A 20,913-nucleotide genomic window follows, 5' to 3' on the forward strand; every position below is an offset into this window, starting at 1 on the left:
GCAGAACCTTTTGCAGTTTCTCATTATTTCCTCCTTTCTCTTCCCTCTTCATTTTAGTTCAAATATGAATAGTTATTTTATATTTTTGTAGTTATTTTTGTTTAAAACGGTAATATATAGTGAAGATTGTCATCAGCAAAGAAGATTCTGGGTAAACATTCTGTTAAAGGGACACTCCATTCATCATATACACTCCAATGCATATGACAGTTGAGGGTTCCCTTTAAATTGTTATTTGAGACCAGTAAATGCATTGGGGGGGTCCACCCCATATGCCCCCCAGCTATTTGCCCTACATCTCCTAATGTGGTATACTTACCCCAGTCAGCTCCAGAATTCTGGGGGATTTCCTGCCACTGATTGGCTGCTTCTAAATGTGGAAACCAAGACCTTGTGCTGCCTGGGTCCAAGGATGAAATGCCCCTACATACAAAAAAATAAATAAAAGTAAGTATGTCAGCCTCAAAGTCATGCAAATACTCTGAATCAAACCGTATTTTTTAAATTTCATCTCTCCTCTTTCTCCCTATCTCATTATTTCCCCTTCTTTTCATTATCTCTCTCCTTTCTCTTTATCTCATCTCTTTCTTTTCTCTTTATCTATCTTCTTTATCTCTCCTCCTCTTTATCTCTCCCCTCTTTCCCCATCTCTCCTCCTCCTCATTATCTCTCCCCTTTATTCCCATCTCTTTTCTTTCTCATCATGTCTCCCTCTTCTCACTTTGCGCAGACACCCCTGATTACCACCCCTGTCCAAGTGCCACACATGTAAAGGCCAGCTCTGCTCCAGCCATCATATGGCACTGTATTGCAAACGATAGCTGACCGGTCCCCTCAAATTTTCTTGTGACCCCCTTGCAAATTCACGGAGGGATTCTCCAGCATCCCCCATAAGCATTCACCTCTCTCCCAGCTCCTTAGCTTACAAAAGCACTTTAATGTGCATACTTTATTGGTGAGGGGGAATGGGGCACTGAAAGCTTCCCTTAAATGTCTAATGCTGTTAGACATATTTGCACTGATAAATTGTCATTAGGTATACAGTTTGTTTATCATTCCCCATGTTTGTGCATCTACCAAATTCTGAAAAAAATAATTTACAACCTCTAAGGCAAGGGCAATACAATCATTGCAAAATGTATAACCCCCTAATAAAATGACACACATTCTTATTCCAATTCTTAATAATTAATCTTAATTCTTATTCAAATTTGCTAAACGGGTCTTTTTAATTGAAACATATTTATTTCTTAAGTCTAAATGAGACAACACTTATTTAGCTATACCTTTGACATCTGCTGGGGTTTACAGAACCCAGCAAGCGCTTCTTTGGTGTCAGCGCTTTGACCCAGATTACAAGAAATATGTTCTATTCTGGTTTTTCAAATCCCAAAACACTTTAGCAGATTTTGCCCAAAGGGAAGGTGTTTTTATACTTTATAGTGGATGAGTGAAAGTCTGTCCTTGAAAAGTAGAACATGAATTTGGCCAAGAGGACATATACCGTATTATATTTCTAGAATTCAATTAATGCATCCTTTAAGTAAGGAACACTGCTTTTAAAATATATTTATTACTATTACATGCTTTTGCTCTTTCATTTGTCTGTTTAAAATTGAGCCTGCTACAATGAATTGCTGGAGATAAAAATGAATTGAGATGCCCAATTTTGACATTTCTGTTGTCCACAAGCAAAATAAATACATGCAGAACAAAAGATATAGACAATATAAAAGGTAAACAGTATGAAAAGCATGCATTTTGGCTCAGCACTAAACTTGCAGTTCCTTTGACCAAAATACCCTACTGTATTTATGTATGATCTGCTGGGAGCTTTCAGATGTTGACCATTGAGTCTTTCTTCAATCACTACAGGTCTAGCCTGACAGTCAATGTCATGCAGCCTAAAGTTGCGTTTTTATGTTCCATGTGGATTTGAGCAAGCCATTCAATTCTAGCCATCTAGTTATTTAACTAGTTTCTAGTTTCTGAATCTCAGAATATATTGATCCCTAGTTTATTTGCACTGTGTTTTAACCTGTGTATTAGTGTGGCCTTTACAATGCCTCCTAGGAGACCTTTCCATGCACCCACTTGTTTTTCTTTGAAGTGGAGTTCTAATTCATTATCAGAGTGAAACTGCAATGTCAAAACCTGTGTTGTTTGGATGTTACTCTCTGTCAATGTTATATGTGAAAGCTTCACATTATACTATAGGTAAGCAAGCTGGGAACATTTAGGCACCATCTGTCTAAGATCCCAGTGAGGACTATCTACTTAAAGTGGAGATTACGCTTATTTCAGGTTTGACTACTACTCCCAGTCTGATTTGGACCTCCTGCTAGAGCAGTGCCAGAACCAGCAACAAGCTGGACAGGGAATCATCAAGCAGTTTATGCCAGGGGAAAATCAAAACATGACTATTAACAACTATGGAATGCATTTCTCAATAAATCGAAAGCATTTACATTATATGATGTCCGCTATCATTATAGATTATCCAGTATAATATTCCTAATTTGTCTTAATTTTGGTTTTAAAAGTACCGTGGCATTTAAATTAATGTTGTTGTGTCTATTCAAAAATCACACTGTATTGCACAAAAATGGGATAGCATATAAAATGTATTTACAAAACCCAGTATTAATTAGTAGTCTGGAAGAAACACCCACAAATAAGTATGTTTTTGCTGCTGCAGGAAAACCAGACCATCCCCTCTCTGCTGCCATCTAGACTATAAATTAAAGAAGTTAGATAACAGATCTTTGATCTACTGTCCATGGTTTTACAAAAGCAGATGCATAGTGATCAATAAGAATTGTATCTTTTACAAATATTGTGGACAAGAGATAAATAATTCCACATACATCTCGCTTTATTTTGCCTTCTGTATCAAAAATCATGGGAATCACATTGTCAGCCATTGTATGACCTCATAGTTTCAACGGGCTGTAACTACCGTGGGGCAATAGGAGCAGCTGCCCCAGACAATGCAAGGTGAGGGGATCATTTGAGCTCTGCCTGGGGAGACAGCATTCAACTTCTCTATGTAACCTAAAAAATGGGGGAAAAAATATATATAATAACCTATACATGTGAGGTATTTCTGTTGTCTGGAGGGGCAGCTGAATACATTTTGGTGATTTTTTTTTTGTGTACCCGCACAGAAGCTATGCAGAAAATGGAAAACCACGAGAAAGAGTTTTTCTTTTTTTAAACTGTTTCATAATTTTATCTAAGTATATTCTTTGCAAATGCACCTGAACTACACTCGAACAACACCTGACCAGGAATGTATTGAAAAGTTATAAAAGTGCAGCTGTTAGCTAACAACATAATGAGATCTATAGGCAAGGCCGGATTAATGAGCTTTGGGCCCTGGAGCAATTATTCTAAAAAGGGCCACTTTCCTGGATTTCCTGCCTTTAGCATGCTTTTTTTCTGTGCTTTCTGCCTCTTGTGGTCTTTTTTGCTTCTGTTCTATTCTTTCCTCCTTTGGTAATTTATTTTGCCCTAATTCTTTTTTCCTAGCTTACTTCTGACATCTTTTTTTCCCTTCTTTCTATTATCTTTTACTTCTATTATGTTTGCCTTTTACGTTTTTCATCCTCCAAACTTCTGTTCTGCCTCAACCACACATACATATACACACACATATATATATATATATATATATATATCTTTATATATATGTGTATATACATATACACACACACATTCATATATATATATATATATATATATATATATATACATACACACACATCAACCATAACATTATGAACACTTGCCTAATAGGTCCCCCTTTTGATGCCAGAACAGCCCTGACCTGTCGAGGCATGAATTCTAGTAGACCTGAAGGTGTGCTGTTAGTTGCTAGGTGGGGTCTCCATGGATGCATCTTGGTGCCATGTGTTCTCCAGGTAAGCGGTGCACATGCACCCCGCCATCCACATAATGTAAGAGACAACGTGATTCATCAGACCAGCCCACCTTCTTCCATTGCTCCGTGGTCCAGTTCTTATGCTCACGTGACCATTGTAGATGCTTTGGGCATCGGACAGGGACATGGGCACCCTGACTGGTCCACAGCTACACAACCACATACACAACAAACTTTGATGCACTGTGTGTTCTGACACCTTTCCATCAGAACCAGCATTAACTTTTTGAGCAACTTGAGCTACTATAGCTTGTTTGTTGGATTTGACCACATGGGCCAGCCTTCACACCTTATGTGCATCAAGAGACAAGTCGTCTAGCCATCACAATTTGGTCCTTGTCAAATTCACTCAGATCCTTACGTTGCCCACTTGTCCTGCTTCTAACACATCAACTTTGAGGACAAAATGATCACTTGCTGCCTAATATATCCCACCCACTGACAGGTGCCATGATAACAATATTATGAGTGTTATTCACTTCACCTGTCAGTGGTCATAATGTTATGGCTGATTTGTGTAGCTATACACACACACACATGCATTCGCGCACACACATATATATATATGTATATATATATATATATATATATATATACACACTTACAGCAACCTCCAATTCCCTTCTTCATGTTACTTGAATTGGTGCAGTGATATCACTATACCTTATTAATGGCCAATGCTGGTAAGCATCTCTTACAGTAAGGCTTACCTGACTTCACTATATATATACATATATAATAAAGAGAGAGCTTTTGAAAATCATCTTACTGGTTTAAATCTGCAATATACAGGGCCAGCTCATCCCCTTTAGCAGGAGAAGCTTGGGTTGGCCCTTCATAAGAGAAGTCATATATTTCAATTGTTACATTCTCCTGCAAACACCTGGTTTAGCGAATACATCTGTAGTTTTTGAATAATGAAACACAGAGGACACATGAGATTGTATACTACTCACATGTAGTATTTATATTAGGAAATATGTTGCCCTTCTGTTGATTTTCATTTTTGTTTTGCTGCAGCTTCTCTAGTGGATCATGGTGGCTGATGGAGTGGCCCATTGTTAAGTATAAAAAAGGATTCCGCTATCAAACAAAAGCTCTTTTATATGCACCTTTTGTGTTCACAGAACTCTCCAGATGAAGTTGTTCTGTGAGTTCACAATGCACGTTCATCCAAGAAGATACTAGCAGCCAAAACTGCTGTTTCTACCCCAGTACTGGCGCTGTATTGAACTACACACTAATGACAGCCGTGTGTGTGTGTGTGAGATATCTAGACAAGGCTAAAAATACTTTCCCTATTTAATAAAACAATTATATACCAGCTGTCACCCTGTTCATTGATAAACATGGGCTTCCTAGTCTGTTTACTACAGTTTCTAAGTAGTTCAGTGCTGCAGAACATGATGGCGCTATAGAAACAGTAATGTATTTATCTTAGGCGCTGCCCTAGACCACTCCCTGCCGCCATCCTTACTGCTGAGCATCAGGATCTTGAAGTCTTTATAATGAAATGGGTCGGCTGTGAAGATCAGAGATCTTCCTTATAACCGGCCAATTGATCTTCGGCACACAGAGGAGCCTGTCTGTGATTTGCCACGGTTTAGTGAGAGAGGGGCTGCAACATCGCAGACCTTCCACCCTAGGCTTCAGCATAGTCAGTTAAAATATGCTACTGTATATAAATCAACTGATAATAATGAGACAATTATAGTAACCCTATTACAAAGAGAATCTGTAGCACAAACATTCAGTTCTGTAGGTACTTAAATAGCTGAAACATTAACTATATATTTTGTTATATGACTCCCATCATCCTTTCTCTGTGTTTAATGAGAACTAAAGTTCATCGACAGTTTCAAAGATAATTGATGTAGATTGTGATATATTAACATTGGACTTGAACCTGTAGTTGGGGCACCCAGTGAGGCAGATTAAGCTTGTGGATTTCTTGCATTATCTAAAGGTCCGCCTTAATGTGTACTCGGGACCATCGTTTTACTACATTATAAATATATAAAGTATAAATCGGGAAATGTATCCTAGCATCTCGATGTTCTAGTATCCAAACCTAGAACTCATAACAATTTCTTCTACATTAACTAATACTAATGATAATAATTACACTGAATACTTTTAACAAACATGGGGGGGTGCTTATGTTAGAAAGTGGCAGGTTTAGTTCTGAATCTCTGAAAGATTTTAACAACATACGTATGGCAGAGCACTCGGTGGAAGAGGTCTTCTGTGAAATCAAGCCCTGGCTGCCTCCTACTGGTACTGCTTGTTCCTTCAGCGTATTTGGTGAAAACCAAAATTACCAGGCTATATTGGCTATTTTTATGTAACAGCGTGGAAGCAAAGAGTATTTTGTTTACATACTTTTTTATATGAATACAGAGATGTTTTGTTGGTTACAGCCTTGCAACTAATTCTGATAATGATTTACTGATAGCTCTAGAGCTGGTCGTGACCAAGAAAACATTAGGTTAGGATAGTTGTAGTTAATAGGCTACCCTCTGCTGCAACCGTGGGACTATATATACCTCCCTTGATAATACCTGCCTCTCGACTACTCTGGGGATATATTTCTGCATCAAAGATCACCTAGCTAGTATAAAACTAAGGTAATGAGCTTGTAATAGCATGTAGTAGCAAGAGAGGGTCACTAGGTTGAGACCCATGCACCAGCTGCCACTCATTTGTATTATAGTTCTAATGACACTTTCACTAAAGTAAATACAGTTTCATACCAATATATTCTTGAAAATCTTCCTTGTTACGTTTTACCTATCAATTAAAAAGAAAATAATTGTACACAGTGCAATACTTTCCAGTTCAAAAAGTCCACAGTTAATAATAAATTTGTCCAAAGTGATCACTAGTGGGAAATTCCTCTTCTCTCTTTTGTAATGAGCATTATGTGCCCCTACCCATCCAGCATTGCTATATCTTGGTGTATATATATATATATATATATTCATTAATTTATAGAATTAGTAAACATCATACAAATAACACATGGCATTAATGTGCCATGAGAGTTAATTGTATAACTATATATAGGTAAAACTATAACTAGGTAAAACTAGTATTTGCTATAAATACTAACATTGATAAAAATTAGGAGGAAATGGCTCTGTGCAGACTGCATTGTAACTTACGATAAGAACAAAGTAATATAATATGCACATGAGCTAGAAGCGTAATAGGATATCCCGCCTGCCTGTATCTGTTAGAATAGCGTAAGATATAATTCCTTGGTCTTCTAGTCCCTCTCACCACCGTGGACAGGGAAGATGTATTGTGAAATTTACATAATGAGCAGTAGATGCCGGAAATTGACTGAAGCATAAAGGAATTAAAGAGAAATTGGAAACATAGAATTTAACGGCTGATAAGAACCATTTGGTCCATCTAGTCTGCCCATTTTCTTGATGTAAAGACTCAAACCATAATCAGTCATTGGGCTTACCTTAGATTCTGGATGGGAGCTGTTTCATTTATGTACCACCTTCCCAGTAAAATAAAACTCTTGCATTACATCTAAACCTCTGACCTTCTAGTTTTACTATTTCTGAAAGGCAGAGAGAGGCTTACAATGAATAAAGTGACCAGTGAGTGTGTGTGTATATATATATACATATAACATTATGACCACCTGCCTAATATTGTGTAGGTCCCCCTTTTGCCGCCAAAAACAGCCCTGACCCGTCGAGGCATGGACTCCACTAGACCTCTGAAGGTGTGCTGTGGTATCTGTACCAAGAAGTTCGCAGCAGATCCTGTAAGTTGGGAGGTGGGGCCTCCATGGATGCATCTTGGTGCCTTGGCCACCCATGACCCTGTCACCGCTTCACCTTCCTTGGACCACTTTTGATAGGTACTGACCACTGCAGATAGGGAACACCCCACAAGAGCTGCCGTTTTGGAGATGCTCTGACCCAGTCATCTAGCCATCACAATTTGGCCCTTGTCAAAGTCACTTGGATCTTTACCCTTGCCCATTTTTCCTTCTTCTAACACATCAACTTTAAGGACGAAATGTTCACTTTCTGCCTAATATATTCCACCCACTGACAGGTGCCATGATAACAAGATTATCGGTGTTATACATTTCCCCTGTCAGTGGTCATAATGTACATATTGTTGAGGGGGAGTACAAAACATATAGTCATATAGTAAGTATAGTAAGTGATATAAACATTTTGATCAGGGTACAATATGCATGAATACATTAGGAAAGTCAGTCCCTGCCCAGAAGAGCTTAAAATCTAGGTACATATAATACATATGCATAAAGAGACTGTGGGAACAAACAGATATATCAAGGAACATTCATGTAAAATGGAGATGACATACCTGTTCCTTACAGCAACCACATTACTAGGCCCTTTGTAGGTATAGTGGACCATCTCTCCCCTGGGTACTGGCATGGTGATAATTCTAGCACAAGCAATTCTAATTGTAATCTTATGATATGCAGGGATCCACTGAGTTGCACATTCATTCTTATCAGGCTCATTTGTTAAAGACAAGTTTTTTCATTTGTCGTGCCAAGAAATTGGCACAATATAAAGACATATTGTTGAAGAGTGAAAACATAAGAATTACAAACATAGCAACACAGAATGCAGGCTTAAAGGAATGTCTTCCAATATGTTTGGCAGTTACATCAAATTAACATTAAGACACTATTTTTATGAGTGGAGCTGGGCATAAAACTAAAAATAATGCTCCTACTGAAGTTACCTTGCAAAGCTCCTTTTGCATGCTGTTTCCCTGGTTGATAATCCTAAAAGTGAGCAGATAATGCCAGTTTCTACCCACTGACAACGGGTTGCATACAAAGTTTCCTGAAGCATCTGACGATGGAAACAGTTGTGGAAATAAGTTTTCTGTTGGAGTTTCCCTAGGCGGAAAGTACGACTTCCAGCTTAGTCTTGCAAATCAATATGAGCCAGGTATTGGCTATCCTAGCCTATAAGGTCTGTGCACACTTGATAAAACATAAAACATCCAGATCATTTATGCTGAACATAAAATACAAAAATCCCACATCCTATTAACTGTCATATGTATACCATCAGAAGATCCCTACCTTGTGGAATTTTAATGTGTATTTAAACTTCATCCATAATTTAGAAATGTGTAAAGTAACAAGTGTCTTAATTAGAGAGAGATGCCTATGGACAAGTGACAATGAAGCTGTCTCTGGGAGAATTATCATCTCGGATTAGCTTCAGTGGCTCCCTTATCTTTATAGGCATCCGACCCCTACTGTGTTAGCGGACACCTGCTGCTTTCTTGGTTGTCTTCAGCCCCCACAATGCAATAGGGGAAGAGGCTTGGATCGGATGTCTCATGCAGGGCAGGGATGCCTCTCTGTGTGCCTCATGGGATACTCCTACTGGGTAACTTATTTAGGAGGGAGACATCTGTCCTTCACATACGTGATGAAATTTAACTAATTAATTTAAACAATACAATCAAATTTAGTGGTGGACAAAGTAGGGAGGTATGTTCTGTCACTTTAAGAAATTCTGCTTCGATATACCTGTGACACACTACACATTTGTTCTGGGTCCTAAGAAGGCCAGCATATCAGAATAAGCAATCCCTTACATCTAATCCATCTAGCCACCAATATCATTTACCTACTACAGACCTCATCATATCAATAAACAGTAAATGTGAAGGTAACATTTCATAAACATGTTTGCCCCTTACTGAAATATTGACGTAACTCCTACTTTAATAGGTAACTCTTAAACGTTATTAACCATCACTAATCCAAATGATCTGATCCAATTAGCCTTTCCATTGATTAATATCATCACAGCATGTTCAGGATCTTTTATTTCCAGCACATCACTCAAAGCCCCAAACTTGATGATGGGCTTCAAAACATTGTGTAGAGCAGCTGATTTCCTCATTGGTTCTGCTGGTAAAATGTCACATTACAATGCATACAAGTGTCCTTTAAACAATTATTTTTCAAGGAGTTTCTGACTGCAAAGGAATCTGGATTCTAGATCGCTAAACCGACCTATTGTTGGCACAGTCTACAGAGTCTAGCCACCCAATATCTTGCTTAGATAAGACCTACAAAATGTTGACACTGATAGACTATGGGGTAACTGAGGCAAATTACAAACAGTGCATGTAAATCAAGCCAAGGCAAACTTGGGTCAAAAGGGTAATCCAGTTATCTGGAACCAAATAATCAGACAAAAGGAACACATGAAATAGCATGACTACCATTAGTATGTGCTTTCAAGATGCTGTTTTACCTACTATGAAGAATTTAACATTGTTGCAACTAAATGCAGTGTTAGAAATGTCATTCATAATTTTCCTGGGAACATTTGTCATGTGACGTATAAATGCACAGGAATGCCCTTGTGAATACAGCTAGTTTCTGTGTCATGATAGCTAGTAGTGGTGGATATACATGTATGCGTATATTAAAAAAACACTCAAGCCTTCATATGTACATGAAGGTATTTAAAAAGCAAAGTGTTACCTTTGATATTATTTGTATATAGATGCATAGAGGGATCTGGAGGACATGTCTCCGTCCTCCAGCTCCATTCCTGTTTGACCAAATGCTTAGAACTGTGCTTGCATGATCTGCTTACCTGATTCACAAAGCCTCTAGGTCTTATAAGAGCTGGCTCACTCTGTGATTAAAAAAAACCCACTTACCTGAGGTGGAAGCTTTAGTTGCCCTCTTCCTTTATGGCTAGACAATCCTTGATTTACAATTGTTTTCCAATGGCAGGAATCTCATATGGAACTTTGCAAGCCAGTGCCAATTGGTGGCAAGAAAGTGCTCCCAATGAAATTAATGGGCTCACATTCTGAGCATGCACACATGTGCATCTTTTGTCAAGGGAGTGCTAGAGCTGACTGGAGGTAGGAATATCCCATTCAGGGACAAGGGAGGGCATGGTAATAGTAAATAAACGGCTGGTGAGGATTTTTTTCATGGCATTTACTATAGTAAATATATTTCATGGTGATAAAGTAAAGACAAGTTACTTTTTGAACCTTTCTTTTTAACCCCTTAAGGACAATGGGCGGTCCCTAAACCCATTGAAAACAATGCATTTTGAGCCCGTACATGTACGGGCTTTGTCATTAAGGGGTTAACAGGGTTCAGGAGATAGTTCAGGGGACAAAGACAAACTGGCAACTCAATCACGGTACTTTCCCAGAAACAGGAACATCTGCTTATTATGTACACTGCAGTTTCAACAGTTGCCAGGCCTTGCATATATAGAGAGAGGACCACTGTGTAGCATCTGAAAGTGAGGAGTAGTCATAAAAAATAGAGGGTTTTCACAGTAGAGGTTGCAAAAATCAGAAGATTATCAATGGAAATGCAGCTAAAGGTGACATACTGTAGGTTCTTAGCACTGACAACAGTCTCAATGTCTCCAAAATAAACACCAATGCCTCTCTGTAAGATGACAGAGACATCGCAGCACCCTAACCCAGGGGTTGACAAATTTGGTTTGGATCTAGAAACCAAAAAAGCCAGTGTTTTTTTTCTTCTCCAATTATGTATTTATTTGTCTGGTGCCCAAGGTTTGGCGAGCCTTGCCATACAGTGACAGACATTCACTAACATTATACACCATACACTAATACACACACTCTAACCTCTATATGCCAACAAACACACTCATGCTAATGCCATACAAAGTATTTGTTGGTAGCATAAACAAAACAACACCATATACGCTAGCACCACTCTCTTATACACATGCACACACCTGCTATACACAATACACTATGCACATATAAATGTACACACTCTAACACTATCGACACATACACACTGAATCTGGCACTATACATATACACACAGACTCTGACACTGCTGTATACACATACGCACAATTACTTCAGCATTTACACACATTAACACTGACTCTGACACTACGGTACCATATTTTCCGGCGTATAAGACGACTGGGCATATAAGACGACCCCCAACTTTTTTAGTTAAAATATGGCGTTTGGGCTATACTCGCCGTATAAGACTACCCTCTATCCAGTATACGACCAGCCAATCATGGCAAGCGATGTACCTTACCGGTGATTGGCTGGTTGTTGTATACAAAGCCTGCTTGGATTGGGTGGGTCAGCTCTCCCTAACATATGCCTGTCCACACACACATGTATAGACATACACCGCCCTCACACACCCCTTCCTTTACACACATATACACGTACACACCAGCTTACAAACACACATATACACATACACTTCCCATACACACATACACATATATATATATATATATCTACACATACTAACATACGCCTGTCCATACATACACATTCATACACTGCCCTCACCACACACCCCTGCCTTTACACACACACACACTCCTCGTGGAGACCAGCCATGCCGCTACCTACCTTCTGAAACGTTATCATTAATCCAGCACCCTATGGTTTCTTGCGAGGGAACAGTGAGGTGAGTGACGGGAGGCACCAAGCAGGGTCATGTAACGTACATTACGTGACCCTGCTGGGAGCCTCATGGCACCCGCTACTTTACGTCCCTGCAGGAAAGCATTGGGTGCCGGATTCATGATGACAACCTTGCAAAACCCTGGGAGCAAGGAAGTGGTTTCTAGTCGCCATGGTGGCCTTGTGCCCTGGGGTTTGCTGAGCCCTGCCCTAACCCAATCAGACACACTAAAAATATTTTGATTACTTTTTTTAATGAAATACTTTTTTATTACGGTATATACTACTAATATGGCACCAACAGATTCTGTTGTGCTGTACAATGATGCTATATGTTAAAAACACACTTCACCAAGGCAACAGGTTGGGAGGACCATGACTCTTAAAGTATTTAAACATGTCCAATGTTCTGCTCTCATGCATGAAGTATTTATCTAGAAAAAAATTGTCAAAGAAAGGCAACCATGTAAAATCGACCTTCTGAAGCCAACAATGTGATGGATTTACAATAAAACTCATAAATTAGGCAGCAGTGTATATTTTAAAGATCTGGCATCAAAGTTCTCCACAATTTCCAGTACTTTTCTGTTAAAATATATGAATACCTATCACGCTACAATTCATGCAAATGGCAGGCAAGTTTGTTTCTACAAAAGGAGAATGAAATTCCTTTTTCTGTTTTCTTTGCACATTGCATATTAATTTACCTGTATTATGTAACTCATTTTATGGCGTGTTGCTGACACAGTTAATTTGAATACAAATAGACGTCCATACAATAGAAGCAACAAAAAAAAAATCCTTTTGCTTACCAGTCCTATTGAAAACTGCTTCACATGGTGCCATGTACATTGGTAAAAAAACCAACAGTATCTCAAAAACATGCAATTAAAACAGCCTGGATGATTTTTTTATGAAAAAAATGACATTAACAGAGCTTAGGTCTAGATTGAACCACAATTGCTGCTTAGGTTCCATGCACACTACTACCCCTTTATGAGTTGTTGCACTGATTAGGTTTATTGGACCAGAATCAATGACGTTGCATTGATAGATTAATACACAAACTCAAGGTAGATCTGGCCATGTTCCGTTTCACAGCCGTGAAGCAATTATGAAAACCCACTAAAAACCACACAGGAATTGATTGATTCTACAGGTGTCTACGATGGCCACCTTTTGTGCCAAAAAAGCACTAGCCATGCATTAAACTTTTACTGTAGGTAAGTACCAGCTAGGCTGTGACTCCTATTGAGAGCCAGTTCACTCAAATGTAAGTATTAATTATGTGCAATGGCCTGGGTTACATTTTTCTCTGAAAACAAAGATAGACATCCTATGTGGAAACATGAAAATATGTTGGCATTCTAACAAGAGGCATTAGGGGCAGGAGCAGGTCTTAGCGTGTCCCTGTGACAGCATGTCCTTGTGTCAGCATGTCCCTGTGTTAGCGTGTCCCTGTGACAGCATGTCCTTGTGTTAGCGTGTCCCTGTGTTAGCGTCTCCACGACAGATTTCTGTAAATCATATGAACAAAGAAAACTAATACAAATGTGCTGCATTATTTGCAGCTTTTCTCACAAAAGACCCCATTATGCATATGCACATAGACAGACATGTATCTCCATCTGCCTATCTAATGGTAGCAACTGTATGTTTGTTTTCCTTTGCCATTGGTGTCTAAGAGCGAATAATGTATTGTACCAACGCTGAGGCAGTATGTATGGGCTGCTGCATTGATTTCAGACTATTCCATATTTCTCCTAATATTGGGGTCAGATGCATCCAAACGGTAAGGCAGGGGAGCGCGTCTGACGAAAGTGCACGTATACACGAGAGAATATTGTCCCAGTCAGGATGCTATACTACCTGACCGCGCTCAGCGTCCAGCCTATAGCTGGTGCGCAATCTGATCACGTGGGTATCTCTCAGCACACAGACTTTTTCCTGGTGCTTGAGTTTTCCGGCCTGAGTGGATTGCGGGACTGGAAGTGTCGCGATGAGCCGCATCTATCACGACAGTGCGCTTCAGAATAAGCCTGTGCATGACGAACGAGTGGCTGGTCCGTGGGATCCGGCTGCGTTCCAGCGGTACGGCTGCATGAGCCCCTTTTATTCACATACATTAGCGTGTATAGATAGCTATTCAGTGAACAATAATCATACCACCAAGTATCCCTTTAACTCTCCATATTCCCCAATGTCCACAGGTTTAGTAAGTGTGTAAATATACGGTAATACCTATTTCTTCTAAATGCCTTTATTTACCTAAATAATGTTCAATCCCCAACTGGCAACAATAGCAAAAACAAAGTCCTGGAAAAGCCCTGCTTCTAAGCACAATCCCTAACAATGCTTGGTCGCTCTTCGGCAGGTTATGCTGCGGCAACAAGCCAAATGTAATATTTGCCTACCCATTACCGGCTGCCTGCTGGCTGCATGGAGTAACCAGGGAACTATCGGGGGTTTCGCTCCAGTTTTATGGGGCAGATTCTTGCATTCATGCAGGTCAGAGGTAGTTTTTCTTAAATGTGATATCACAGATGAAATCCCTGCTTGAACACTGGTGACGGTTTAGAATATCCTTACCTCCTGGCAAGTAATGATTGTCATATTGCATCCCAGGGGTGTGTATAGCCTTGGGGTTACCCTAGGCCTAACCCGTGGTCTTTTGCTGAAACCATTTGGTACTCGCCATGGTGCGTGCGTGCAAAAGTTTGGGGTCACTTAGCTGTTTCCATGGAAAACAAGGAAATTTCTAGCTGGAACATAATTGCAAAAGGGTTTTCTAATGATCAATTTGACTTTTAACGTACACTTGGATTAGTTCACATAGGAGTGATGAGAGTGATAAAGAGCCTCTGTACACCTTAATCATTCCTTGGTCTTGTTTTATGGTAGCTGTACTTCAAGGCTGTTGGCTGCTCCTGAAGCAGAGAGAGGGCTTTTACGTGTAATTATTTAGGGTTTAGGGCTTATGGACCTGACCGGCCATTATAATCTAGCCATGTGTTCTTCGCTGCAGGAAAGCATTGGGAACATACTCCAATATATCAAACTAAGATTAAATTAGCTTTGTTGTGGTTATCTGACTCGATCGCTTGTATAGGCTTCTTTAAATATTGTAAAAATATACATTTTCCCGTATCTTTATCTTTCTCTAGTGGACATGGTGTCCTCTTGGAAGGAACGCTGGTGGATTTTTCTCGTCACAGTGTCACAGACATCAAAGGAAAGAAGGTGAGACCAAACATGATGGTACTTTTCTTCTTGAGTTATCCTGGTTTCGTCAGTCTGCAGATGCTTAAGATTAGCTTTTTCAGTTCTGTATTTCAATCCTTTGAAAGAGTATTTGTCGGATCCGCAAAAAAAAAAAGGTATTTCTAGCCTTTAAATAGAGTTGTGTAATTAAACCATTGTTTACATGAAATACTGGCTTGCTTTAATTATAGGGAGGCCACGTCTACTACAGAGAGAATAGTGAAAACTAACATTTTAGGAGGCGGATGTTAGTTTGGTCCAAAATAAGCTTAAAAGCTCATTATAATATGGTTTCAGTAGAAACATTTTATTCAGTAACGAAACTCTTGAAGTCGGAAGACTTTACACATGCGCACTGGGGCCTAAACAGACCCAGGCAGGGTTCGTCAGAGCTGGAGGTAAGGACATGTATTCGGCCAGATGGATGAGGCTACCATTGGTATCGGTCATGAGATGTTTTAGGAGACTTTCCCTGCACGACCACCACACTGAGCCCATTCTTTGTGGAAATGCTGATGAAATCTGTACTTCTATAGACCTTCATTAGTTAACTGGGTGTCCCACACAGAAACAGCTAACATGCAGCTGACATTATAAAACATTACATTATGCAAGAACGGAACTATTTTTTAAAAAGGAGAACAACATACTGTAGTCGTTTTAATCTAGTAAGATTTATTTTTACCTCCTAGCAATATATTATCAGTCTTTGAAACCCAGCCACACGTTATTTTGTTTCAGGGCAGTCTTTATCTGCATAGAATTGTGCCGTCTCACTTTTTTATCTTGCAGGATTTTCGCAAACCTATCTTATCAGCCTCACTGGACTGTGTTGCAAAATAATAACAGTTAATGTGCTTTCACTGTGTAGTATTCCATCTCCTTTAGAGGGGTTACCAGCCAATACCATTGTTCTCTTTTTCAAAAACTGCAAATCCAATGTGCAAGTTTGAAAGAAAGCCTTCTGCGATGCCTTCCATAGATTTCTCAGAGCAGAAAACAAAAAATAGGTAATTCCTTTTTAGACCAAGAATGCTTATTCTTGCGATAATGTTGTACTGTTGCTGATCGCCTACATGACCCTGAGTAGCCCAATAATACTTGAGATATTTAAGAAGAGACCATTGTGTAGCATGTGACGTTATTTTTGAATTTATTCCCTAACACAGGAACGATGGTATGTCTTGTACCTGAAACCTAACAAAATACACCGCAGGAAGTTTGATACGAAGGGAAATGAGATTGAGCCCAACTTCAGTGACACTAAAAAGGTTAACACAGGCTTCCTCATGTCTTCTTACAGTAAGTATTTTATTGTACATAGTGCTTTAAGCTCCCAGAATTCTACTGCTTTGGTGTCTCTAGACAGGACTGGCCATAGGCTTACTATTGCATGTGTCTCTTGCATCCCCTTTACATGTATTTGCTCTCTTATTTAAATATAAATGCTGGTGATTCCAAAGGATTCACTTACTTTTCCTTGCCACTGTATTTATCCTTGAGACGCAAATAATGTTAACAGTGGACTTTGTATTACCAGTTAAAGTTTTATGTAATAGCTATTTTAAATTGGTGTATTTTTTTTTCTCCACCTACGTAAGAGGCTTATAATATACTGTTTTCCGTGTGAACAAATCTTTGGTTTTTATTGCTCGCTTGTTGTTGTTGTTGTTGTTATTATTGTATAGGCCACGTAAATCTGAATACCTTCGTTTTTTGGATTCACATATTTATAGTTCACAGTGTTTGTGTTCTGTGTCCATCAGAGGTAGAACCCAAAGGTGAGACAGACAGACTGTCAACAGAGGACCTGAAGCGTCTGGTGAACAAGGTGGATTTGTTAAAGATCACTGAGAGATACACCCCTACTGATACCGTGGCCTTTTGGCTTCCAGAAGCTGATGTGGAAAAGACTGAGGTTGAGATGGGTGAACAGCTTCGGGTGAAGACTTCAGGCGATGGACCGTTTTTATGTGTGTATAGTTCATAGACTACATAGTAACATAGTAAAACATTATCGACCTGAAAAACAGGCTTATCTGTACCACTCTGGTACAGTGAAATCAATCCAAATCGCAAGCGTTTTAACCCTTGTTAAACTTATTAATAATGTTGCCAGATATATTGGATTGATTGACACTAATATACCGTGAGCTCTTTTGATGAATGACTCTAATTGTGAGCTATTCATAGTATGGAGTTAATATACGTGTATAGGGATTTCTGTACCCTCTTACTTTTGTTCGTGTCATGTCATGTCAAAGACTTAGTTTTGCGGTTCGTGATACAGAGTGTAAAGTTTTTTTACTGAGCTCTGAAAACTGCAGGATAGTAATTGATTTCACACTCTCTTTAGTTTCTTTAGCCAAGGTTGATGGAGGAACTGTGACAAAGTGTAACTTTGCTGGAGATGTGCAGACAGGTGCTTCCTGGACAGACAATATCATGGCCAAGAAATCACAAAGCAGTGAACCAATATCTCAGCCCCGGGGTCAAGGAGATGGAGCAGAAGATGATGAATGGGTATGACAACTAATAATAAAAATATGACTTCTTTCTTGTAGACGATCTGGGTACCATAGTAATTTCTTATTCCATAACTGGAACTCCTGCCCGGAAACTAATAATAAACAATGCTGCAATTATATATTAACTCCTTAATGAGGTTAGGGTTTTTACAATGTTTTGTGTACCCACATAAGCTTTTAAGACCTCAGAGGCCTCTTCAATAGATAAATTTAGCTCTGTAAAAATAAGTGTTGCTATTTCTAAATGCAATATTAAAAAAAAAGGCAGTAATCAGAAAAAAAGAAAATGACTCTTATTTGCTAATAGCCGAGTAGGTGACATGTCTAATCCTATCTTGCTGCTTTGTTACTATTTACAATAGAGTAATTTCAAATCACGTCTGAAGTTATGAAAATCACAGCTGAAAAGAAATTCTATGTATAAAAGCTAACCTGTAGTGAAATATTTTGGTTGTGGTTCTAGTAGGGAGTGATAGAGACTTATGCTTTATTGTGTAAGCAGAACACTGCCATTGATTGTCTTTTATGTGGCAAATATTTGCAGTAGCATCTACTCTTACAGTACATTGCAGACTTCTTTATATGATCCTATTTTATGATTTTCATCACCACTGGTATATCTGCCAGAGTTCCTCACATTTTTAAAGTATGTGTAACTTCAGGTCAAAGATTGGTTGATTAGGAGCTATCTGCTTATGTAAATGCATATGTATGCATATCTACCCCACGCTACCTTTGTATTTAGAAGCTCAGATTTCTATCTTCCTCTAATTCCTCTTTTTTTTTTGTTCTAGGATGACTAAGAAAATTGAACAAACATTTAAATGGTCAATCATTCATTCCAATGCTGGAATCACCAGTATCCATTTGACCTAGAACAACATGCAGATTAATTAAGCTCATCTGCAGTAGTTCCTTTACATATTATATTTGCCTGTGTATATCAGACAGAGTTGGCTCTAATATCACAGGGAGCTGCTGAATGAACATTATTCACCTACGTTTTAATGCTGTACAACCCTTTGATATTGGCTCTAGGTTCAACAGAAGAAAAATAATTACAAAATCACACAAACTCTGGGTGATACGAGCGCAAGGGAATAAAAGATAACCACCTAATTAGTGGTTTACAGAAAGTGCAGTAGATTCCCCGGATTCAAGTCTCTGCTAATATCTCATAGAACAGACTAAAAAGTGATGATGTTGACTGTGCACCTAGTGAACAACTGAACGAAATAAAAGGATGGAAGGTATATACATAGATACTTCCTTCCATTTACAGATTTGCCTTTTTGATGCAAATTTTCATACAATGTGCAGCATAGAAATAATTATAATGAATCATTTTTAGTAGAATAGTAACTAGCTTATCTTAAACACCTATAATTATGATTAACCATGTACATTTTAAAATGCAAAATATTTAGCTTGATATTTCATAAACACATATTCCATAAACACTTCAATAGGCATTGTTGTGTGTATATACATAAATATATGAGTAAAATATTTTGCATATTCGCATATGTTTTGTACGTGTACTTTTTTCTATTTTAAGGAGAATTTGTACCATTTTTTAAATACAAATTCCGATTAAAAAGACATTTTTTCAAAAGAGTTGTTCTGTTTGCATATTTGCCACTTGTATGCGTTCTCTCTGTTATCTCAGTTAGATCTAACAGACAAACACCCTGACTGCTTATTATTCTATTTGTGGTAAACAATAGAATGACTCAGTCTTAATCACCCAGTCAGAGACACTATAAAAAAAATTACCTTTAGCATTGCAATAATCGGCTCTGTGTCGTGTTTGAGAAGAGAACGTCACCTAAAATATCACATAACTGGTGACAATGGCAGCCTCCAGGTCTGCAGGAATAAGATAAAACCGATTTTGTTGATGCTCAATATGTAAAACCAGATTTTTGTTGATGCTCAACATGTTGTATGTCCACTAAAACACATCTGCTCTGCATGGGCTGTTTGGATAATATATATATTTTTAATGGCTGTTTATTTTGTGTATTTTTTTATTTGTGCATTTTTTATTTGTGCCTAACAAAAAAAAAACATGTAGAGAAAACATGGCAATAATTATGAATATAGTATAGACTATTTAAAGGTCCCCTACACTACAGATACTGCTGGCACTATGTAAATAAGAAATATGTACCCTCTGTTCTAGGAAGTGCATTCAGTAACCACAGTGATACTTTAAGGACGATTAAAAAGTCAAAGGTAAAACTATGCTAAACCTAGACAAGATAACCAAAGAAAACAATATTTTCAGTTATGTACAACACTCAGGAAAGTGTCATGACTAGGCCATGCTTTGTGATTGCTATTTTTAATGACCATTTCAATGGTTATATTCGCAATTGTAATTTGTAAAGCGACCACCAGATGGCGTGATCAACTGAGAAATATGTCTACCTTACAAAGATAAACAATTTCCTTTATGTTCCATTTATGATACACAGCATAATTTATTAAGTGGTTATACTAGAAAAGTAATAGTCCCTGAACCTCTAACTGGGGTCAGATTCATAAACTCTCATTTAAGTATGAACTTCCAGAAATCGTTTCACTATTTTCCTATTTATTTTGGCAGTCAGCTGTGTGCTACTGCAAGAAAATACCCCAAATGATAGGTTTGTTGGTTTGGTTGGAAGGGTAAAAGGCCACATTTTAGAC

At 38.5% G+C, this 20,913-nt stretch overlaps 1 protein-coding gene across 1 annotated transcript; it reads left to right on the forward strand.

Moving 5' to 3' along the window:
• Positions 1–14,341: 14,341 nt before the first annotated feature.
• Positions 14,342–19,834, forward strand: ARPIN (actin related protein 2/3 complex inhibitor). Its single transcript, XM_053464817.1, has 6 exons — positions 14,342–14,521; positions 15,595–15,670; positions 16,861–16,993; positions 17,458–17,664; positions 18,048–18,214; positions 19,014–19,834. The coding sequence occupies exons 1-6, from the start codon at positions 14,430–14,432 to the stop codon at positions 19,020–19,022; spliced, it is 684 nt and encodes a 227-aa protein (XP_053320792.1). The 5' UTR covers positions 14,342–14,429; the 3' UTR covers positions 19,023–19,834.
• The last annotated feature ends 1,079 nt before the right edge of the window (positions 19,835–20,913 follow it).

This window comes from Spea bombifrons, chromosome 4 (genome assembly GCF_027358695.1).
Source record: "Spea bombifrons isolate aSpeBom1 chromosome 4, aSpeBom1.2.pri, whole genome shotgun sequence".
Lineage (NCBI taxonomy): Eukaryota > Metazoa > Chordata > Amphibia > Anura > Pelobatidae > Spea > Spea bombifrons.

Excerpts from the sequence above, each read along its gene's own strand:
- ARPIN (XM_053464817.1), top strand. The coding sequence starts at position 14,430 with ATGAGCCGCATCTATCACGACAGTGCGCTTCAGAATAAGCCTGTGCAT. Across the intron at positions 16,994-17,457 it reads CTTCCTCATGTCTTCTTACA|AGGTAGAACCCAAAGGTGAG; the intron begins GTAAGTATTTTA and ends TGTGTCCATCAG. Across the intron at positions 17,665-18,047 it reads AGGCGATGGACCGTTTTTAT|TTTCTTTAGCCAAGGTTGAT; the intron begins GTGTGTATAGTT and ends CACTCTCTTTAG.